Genomic DNA, 8,866 nt, shown 5'->3' on the forward strand with positions numbered 1-8,866 from the left:
AAATATATTAAAATATACTTATAAGATATTATCAAAATATATATTACGTTTTTTATTATATTATACGTATATCTATTTTATTTGAGAGATTGAACGTACATAGAAATTTCCTGCAACATTCTACAATATTTATTCATAATAAGTTTGCAGTGATAACAGAATTGCATTATTCGGGCTGGTGAAAGTTTCAAAGGGTATATACGATCTCCTATAAATCACGGGGGAAAGAGGAGACGATTTCCATTACCAATCTCGGATTCGCATTAGAAATCGGCCGAAACGTGCCATAGAATTCGGTTTCGTGCATCGTCCGCCACACGGCGATTTGCGACGTTAGTTGGCTGTTCCACGGCTTGGAATCATATGAGTTGTTATCCTGCGACATGCACGCTGCATATGCATGCGTTCCCTCACACTCTCATTGCTCTCTCTCTCTCTCTCTCTCTCTCTCTCTCTCTCTCCCCTTCCCCCTTCTCCTTCCCCTTCCATCCCCTTTCTCTTTCTCTTTCATCCTCCGCTCGCTTCTAATATCTGATGATAATTTTCCGCTCAGTGTTCCGTTTTCAAGCTCGTTTTTAAAATCAGGAGGAAGTCATCCCGAGTCGCGAGTATCATCAACACATCAACGATGATGGAATGAATCTCTGTCTTATATTCTCTCTACTTGCTTCTACTGCTCTCTAAACGTCCTCCCTCACATCCGCCATAAATTTCAATAAATTCTAAAGATAATTTCGAGACTAGCAAGCCACTATACCATCATTCTCTCCATTCTTTCCACCCTTCCTCGACTTCTGCCGGCTTACATTTCGGTATCACCCTTTGTCTCGACCTCCCTTCTCTCCTCTCAGCCACCCTTTTCACCCACTGCCGCGAGAATTCCATTCGAAACGGACGCCGTTATGCAAATACGCGTGAGAATCTTTATTAATGTTATCCTGAGGCAGTCCTCTGACCAGTCCGCTTCCGCCAGGAAAAGTAGCCAACGGGTAGTAGCGTGATTAGTAGCCCCAGCGAGTGTCACGAAACCAAAGGAATGTGTATATAGTCGAATCTGCATTAAGCTTACGTAAAGCCGCCATTATAGGTTTTCAATTGTCAACAATCTGTTCACAGATGGCTGCGAAAATAAAAAGTGCGAATTCTACAGCGAGTGCGAAAGCGATAACGGCGGAGAAGCCAAATGCGTCTGTCCTTCAAAGTGCGAAACTACGGTAAGTTTGTGAAAATTAATAAAAAAATTCACGAATCTGTAATAGTGATCATTAATTTTAATTTTTTTGCGCGGTCTTTCAGATATCTCAAAGTTATCGAGCACGTTGAAAACAAAAAACCTGCATTTCTATTTTCCCATATTTCTATGTATAATATTACACGAAAGAGGAGAAAGATTTTGTTAAAATATCTAAAAATTTCATTTTAAATATAGACGTTAAAATTATTTGGTTTTGGGCCATCAAAATAATTATATCAAATGCTTAAATTATGTTGATAATAATGCTGCAAGAGTTTTAATATTTCAGCAACCAGTTTGAACATCCTACATAATTATTTTGATGGTCTAAACAAAATTATTTTCAGATCTGTATCTAGCTGTATTTTTAGATATTTCAGTAAAATCGTTTTTTCTGTGTATACATATATTGATAAAGTCATCACACGCAAATGCATTACAAATATTCTAATAAATAACACGTAAATATATCAGGATAGACACGCTTATAGAATATTAAATCGAATGTTTGGATCGTTCAGAATTGTCATTTGCATTCGTGCCATTTCGATCACCGAAATTTTATAAATGTCATGCCTGTCTTATTTGTATTTCTGCGAAAATATAACGTTGAGACAAATGGCTGTCAATCCGAGATTGACAGCTTCTTGCAAAATCCCAAATTCAATAAATCACATCGGCAATATACGTATATATATTTTCCGTATTGTAATAATTCTTTTAAATAAATATTTGGATTAATTCTCTTTATAAATGAAAAAGAGAGAAATCTCTTCGTTGCAGAATAAATGTGTTTGTAGTATTTTATAATTATTATAATTAAAATCAGTATTTTACATTAAAGTCAATTGACGCAAAATTAACGAAATTCTGATAAATATTATACTTTGCGCTCTCTATAGGAAATATTCTGTATTTGTCCGATAAAAGATAATATACATCATATTGCCGAATCGTTTTACCAAAAAATTTATAAATGCGTCAACAGACATATATAACGCAAATATTTAACGAGCATAAAGCAACATTTAAAAGACTCCACAGTAATTATGTGGAAAATTGAATCCCGATGAAATGAGTCAGTTTTCATATAATGTCAAATTTCGTATGATGTAGCTTATAATGCGGTGAAATTAAAAATGTACATAAATACAAAACTCAATATATTATGAATAGTTTTCGAGCTGTGACGTATCAAATGTATAACTTGTGTTCAGAACACGCCTTCGTCCGTCATAACTCAAACATTATCCATTATCGAGTCTTTCATATCTATGGCATCTTTTATTCGTCACATTATAAATTACAAAAATATATATAAAAACTATTTCACTTCACCCAATTTTCCATAATTGATACAAAGTCCTTTGCGTATATAAAAAAAATATTCTTCTATAATACACTTTATACAATTTCTCTTTTATATTAGTTCCATCTCAATACAATAAATTATATAATTTAGCGATATTGATATTATTAATCAAAGATCAAAACCAATTTTTCTATCAAGAAAGAATGAAATGTGGAATACGTTTCGAGATGCTTGTGGCGATTCGCCACGCCAGGGTTTGTTCGTTAGCGTAACCGACATAAAATATTCATTCACGATGATGAATGTCCTGCTCGCGCCTGCACTCGTATATGCATTCTCGGCTAGCAGCGATATTTCGCGTTTCCCCAAGATCGTTCAATGTTGCCCGCTGCAAGAGCAGAAAGCCGCTTCGTTAGGTGCCGACGTGAGAGGGAAAGAGGAACAGGAAGAAAGAAGGGATCGAGTGCATTTGCATACGCTATTTTCAGAATTTTCCATCAACGGTGCGGCGTTTCGCAACGCGACCGGTTTATTATATCCTTCGTTTGCGGCATGAATGACGTTTTCATGTTTCATTAGGCGACAATAGTCAATAGCTCTTTCACAAAACATCGAAAATTTCAGCGGTATTTCAAGGCGTCGCGATGTGAAGAATGAACAGAGAAACACGCGTGTGAAGAAAGAAATTTAATTAACATTTTATTCCTCCTCGTCCAAGCAGCTTTTTTTTTCGAATATCCGATGCGTTTTATCCTTCGATGCGTGCTATGAATTTATTTAGCGAAGAAATATTCTATGTAAATCATGACATATCATTATTATGATAATTATTTTTGCAATACACAAAAATAACAGTTTTGCAGAAATATTTGGCTTGATAGATCAATTTTATTGATCCAGAATAATTATGTGACACTTAAACTGGTTGCTAGAATGTCACAACTTTTTACACCATCGCTCTCATCGTGCTTGAATTTCCTCCATGATTATTTGGATGGTCCAACAAAATTATCTTTAAATCTATATATCTAACTAAATTTTTTAATATTTTAACAAAATCGTTCGTTTCATGTACATATACGATACTTACTATAAAGATTCACACGATCCGCATTAAAATCCTTGCGTCTGAGATTACAGACCTGATGTGTATAATGAAAAATAATGATATTATCAAACTTCCAACGAATCGGTTTATTTTCTCGCAATTTTTGAGATGATTCTCTCGTGTTTATATTATTTCCGCTTATTTTATATAACTGCTTGATAGTAACGATTTGATGCGCGCTGATACATTAAAATCCGGTTTGTTTCCACGGAACTTCAATCTCCGCGGATTTATTTGCCTATCCCGGATCGATTTCCGATAAATAATTTTTCGTATCCGGTTGCACACGCGCGGATATTACAGTCTCTTTCTCCTCCTATCTCTCGCGTTTCCCGGCCCGTCACGGCGATCGTGCATTCAGAATGGAAAGCATGTTGGTTCATCAAGATAGCGGCTCCGCGGAAAATTCAGCCGATTTCGACAGGCGATAGGCGAAGTGGCTTGGATTTCACGATTCGCAGAACGTCCTGCTGACGAGACGGCGAACAATTTCGAATTCCTTCGATGTCACTCCGTGGTCGTCCGTGAGGAGACCTGGAGCGGAATAAGGGATGCATTCAACGTCGGGGAAAAAGAGTTGAGAAAAGGATTAGATTGGCAGGCTTCGTATTGGAACCTGCGGACGACTTCCGCAAGGTACTCTTCCGGGAGAGAAAGTCCACTCGCCAGTCGGTCACTGATGCTTATTGGGGAGTATCAGTGAGTCGACGACGCGATCTCTCTGCCCACAATGGAAATTTCGAATTCCACATGCTTTCCCGAAGAATAACGTGAAATCGACTGTGCGGCGGACAGAAAATCGCTTAAATTATGCGAATTAAATATTAATTTCGGATATACGTTGAATTTTTTTAAATATTTTTGTGCAAAGCAATGTGATAGAGCATTTTTTTCAATCTTTTTCACAATTCGCGGCACATTAAATAACTAGTTAAATATGTCAAAATACTTTTTATCAGATACCGTTAACACGAAATAAACGCAAAAGCAAAGTTCTAAAGTTCTTTAGTTTTTATATTGTTATTTTAAAAAATGATTTTATTGCAATGACAGTATCGTCGTTTCAATTAGAAAGAGAGTAACCAAAATATATAATTTCAATAATTTTTTCACAATTAAAAAAATATTTTTACTATGCGTCTTACTCGCTTTCTTATTTATTTCTAAATTATTTTCGCTTCATTTTACCTTTTCTTAAAATTTTCGTGACATATTTAAAGATCCTTTGCGACCCACCAGTTGAAAAATCCTGTGATGGAGAATCGTAAGTCATCACCATACCCTTTCAGAATTAAGAGTTGCCATCTGCATGATGGACTTAAACAGACCATTTTATTCCTAATTTGAGGTAGAATAATTGTAGAGAACAACTCATACAATAATCCTCTTAATGAAACACGAACCACGAGCCCGCGTATGTACGCGGATTAACCCCAGAAAATGAGCTGACTGACGTCAATTAAACTTAACAGAGAGCCAACTAAATCGTGCGGACATTCTCTCTTACCCTTTCCGTCTATCTCTTTCTCTGCCTCTCGTAACGTAAACTTCACCGCAGCTCGCATACCGGATGTGGTTGCATTTTGAACGGCCGTAATAATAACCATCGTCTTTCTCATCAAAACGGTCAAAGCCATTTATGGGAATACCTTTCTCTCGAAATTCTGAATAGATCAAATGAATACTTTTTCCCAAAGGTTTATTTGCGTAATTATATGTATGTTACGTTAAATATTCCGAACGGAAGATGCAAATTATTAAAATAAATTCATTATCAATTACTTCTGTGACAGCCACTGTCCAATAATTTACTGTCAATTTACCGCAATTAATTATGCTTTAAATATTATTAAATATAAATTTATCATTCATTTATTTATCATTTATTTATCAGTTTAATAATTAGCAATTACATTCGCATTTTATAAATAATCAGAATTAAGATAGATTATACGCGCATGTGTTAATTGCGCTAATAGGCATTGAAATTGCGCGTTGCATTTTCGCGAAAAATAATCGAGCCTAAATTTGTTAAGGAATAATAATTTACTGACCGTGAGGTTTTTACTTGGACACCCAGTATATGCACAACTGACCGATATAATTGTGGCAGGCAGCGAAGGGTGGCAAGTGCATGAAACGCGCGTGTAATAAGCAAACAAGAGGAGCTGCGAATATGACGGCAGAGCTAATTAAGTTTCGCTCTTTCCTATGCTGTTGCACCGCTCGACCCTTGTGTTCCTCTATTCCCTGCCCTATTCCCACCCTCACCCTACTGTCCGTCAAACGCACCTCTGCATCCCTCGGCACTCCTGCATCGCGCAACAAGTGAGACACGCACTCCCGCTTCCTCTTTCAACTTCTACTTTTAAATTTCCTTTGTTTCTTTTTATTTTACTTTCCGTATTACTCTTTGCTGCTCCTCCTTCGCCATGCACACGATCTTGTTTTATCACTTTTTGGGCAAAAATCCACGTTCCATATGAAAGCAAGGGTAGAAATGGCAAGACATAAAGTAAATAGCACGTTTCTATTACAAAATTGTATACCTACATATTCTTCTTTAGCGTTAGGTTTTATATATATAGATATTATAAGACAAAGATTTGATTTTAAGATCAAATTTTGTATCAGAGTTCTTAATCTCTTATTATATCGCCATAAATCCAATTCATTATTCAAATTAAATTCAAATTTGTAATTATATACAGGTGAAGGACCCGCCGGAGGCGGCAAAAGTTTGCGGTTCTGATGGTGTGACGTACGATAACGAATGCTCATTGAAAAGGGCGTCGTGCATGAACCAAGTCCTCATCAACATTAGCTACGTGGGTGCTTGCGGTAAGTAGCATATATTTTATATGTCTAGCGAATGAGAGCTAATGCGATAAGTCCAGAAACCGCGGCCAAGTAAAACGATTTTCTTTTTATCCTTCCTTTTCCACCGCAGTAGAGATTTACGCAAAAGTACGCTGCGTATAATATTCTAAGCTATATAATACTATAATAAATACCATAAAATGAAGTATTTATAAAATATTATATTATATAATAATATATATTACATTAATCATTAATTAATATTAATCAAAATTTTATTCCAAGAGTAAAACACACTTTTAATTCATTGAAGAATGTTTTACTTTGCACATTTTCAGACAGATTCTTTCGACATCTTAAAAGCTAGACTTTACTAAGTGTAAATACGTACAACACGCGCGCGTATATATTCTTTTCTGAAAATTATAGTAATCCACTGAATTACTTGTTTTAAAGATTTAAGATTTATAGCAATAATCCGTCTATGGCCTAGTTTCCGTCGAGGGTTTAAACCGGATCAGAATGTAAGAACCAACCAACTACAGTCGAGCATTCCCCTGTCGTTCGACTGTAACAAGGGAATACTCGACTCGTAGTTGGTTGGTTCTTACACTCTGATCCGGTTTAAACCCTCGGTGGAAACTAGGCCTAGGTTGCGAGCTAACTGAAAAGAGAAAACTGAATGTTTTTTCAGAATTGTGCGATCGCGACAGGGTAACATGCGACCACGGGGCGCATTGCGTGGCGGGTGTATGCGTGTGTCCGAAGGTCTGTCCGGAGAGCAGCGGCGAGCTTGTTTGCGGTAGCGACCTTAAAACTTACCGGTCGGAGTGCGAACTGCAGCAGGCGGCCTGCGGCCGGGACCCCAAGCTGTCGGCGCTGCACGTCATATTTTATGGTGACTGCTCCGAGAGATTGGCCGCAGCAGCATTGAGTACGTTACCGAAACTATACAGTCGCCTCTTATATCACACGAAACCCATTTGCGGAGATCCCTCCACAGTTAATTCATAATTAACGCGAAAGTGAAGTGAAATATACCGAGTAAAATTTTATAATAAGCCAAAATAATAAGCCGAAAGTAGCGTAAAACTTACGCGATATCAAGCGTATATTTTACTTGCACTTTAACTTTCAAATCACCGAAAGTGTTATGTTTAACACTTAGAGATACTTCACGCTCTATGTGTCAGATGTGTCTGAGACAATGTAACGAAAAGCCATTACGGTGTGACAACGAGTTTGGACGTCTAACGTAACGCGATCCGCAATCCCTTTGAACATAACGCTCGAGGCGTGAGACGCTTATGAAGTTCCAGAGACGTTTAGATATATCTTGCATCTCCTCTGTAATCTTTAGACGTCGCTATTCCTTTATATAAGGCGACTGAAAATTCGAGTAGAGATCTTCTACTAAAAATCTGGACACGAATCACAGTTTTGTATGCAAAGTAATAGTTTTAACAAAAATCTACGAGAAAAGATATACATTTACCATATTTTTCTCTTTACTTCTATTCTATTTCCTCTCTCTCTCTCTCTGTCTCCCCTCCCCCTCTCTCTCAGAAATTATTAAAATATTGTTACTTTTGTTTGTATATTATTTTTTATTTTAAATCGCCTCTCATCTTGAAAATTTCACTCATCTGCTAAATGTTCTTAGAGGGTTTGCTCTAGAACAATAATAAACGCTTTTATCTATCTATCTATCTATCTATCTATCTCTCTCTCTCTCTTTTGCTTTTTCAGAAATTATTAAAACATGATAACTTAATCGAAAATTACTTTCTCACGTCCAGACTCTTACTGGAGGGTCTCTAAGAGTTTGAGACGCTTAAAGCGCCAAGATCCTCTAACGCTGATCCAGGTTAACCGCATGTCATTAACGATTTGCCTGCGTAATGCTCTAACAATAAACCGCTCTAACAGCCGCTTTCTAACCGCTTCTAACAGCGACCAAGTCGACGCCCGCGGTGACTCGCGTGGTCACCACCATCGCCGACGTGACTAGCACGCAGGAGCGAGAAGCATGCAAGGACATTCACTGCGACTTCGAGGCGACTTGCGAGCTCGGCCCGGACAAGTTTCCCAGATGTAGCTGCAGATTCGATTGCGCCTCTATTTCACCGGAGAATATGCGGCCCGTCTGCGGCAGCGACCTCAGAATCTACTCCTCCCTCTGCGCCATGAAAATGGAGGCTTGCCAGAGGCAACAGGAGCTCAGACTGCGACCTCTCGATCTCTGTCAAGGTTCGGAATTCTCAAGAAGACCAGTTAATTAAGACAACAGACGGACGAAGCTATATTTTAACAACTCTCTACGCTTTTCTTGCGCTTTTTATGATATTAACGAATTTTAACGTAAATTAACACTCCGTTAGCGAAGTTGGAC

General features: G+C 37.6%; 1 protein-coding gene across 1 annotated transcript in view; it reads left to right on the forward strand.

The window, feature by feature from the left end:
• The window catches only part of LOC108753971 (agrin-like), a 48,422-nt gene that overhangs the window by 20,540 nt on the left and 19,016 nt on the right, over positions 1-8,866 (forward strand). The window contains exons 6-9 of the mRNA XM_018495965.1: positions 1,117-1,214; positions 6,366-6,495; positions 7,169-7,408; positions 8,428-8,724. Coding sequence (XP_018351467.1) covers positions 1,117-1,214; positions 6,366-6,495; positions 7,169-7,408; positions 8,428-8,724 — 765 coding nt within the window. The remainder of the gene's footprint in view (positions 1-1,116; positions 1,215-6,365; positions 6,496-7,168; positions 7,409-8,427; positions 8,725-8,866) is intronic.

Source organism: Trachymyrmex septentrionalis, unplaced genomic scaffold (assembly GCF_001594115.1).
Source record: "Trachymyrmex septentrionalis isolate Tsep2-gDNA-1 unplaced genomic scaffold, Tsep1.0 scaffold74, whole genome shotgun sequence".
Lineage (NCBI taxonomy): Eukaryota > Metazoa > Arthropoda > Insecta > Hymenoptera > Formicidae > Trachymyrmex > Trachymyrmex septentrionalis.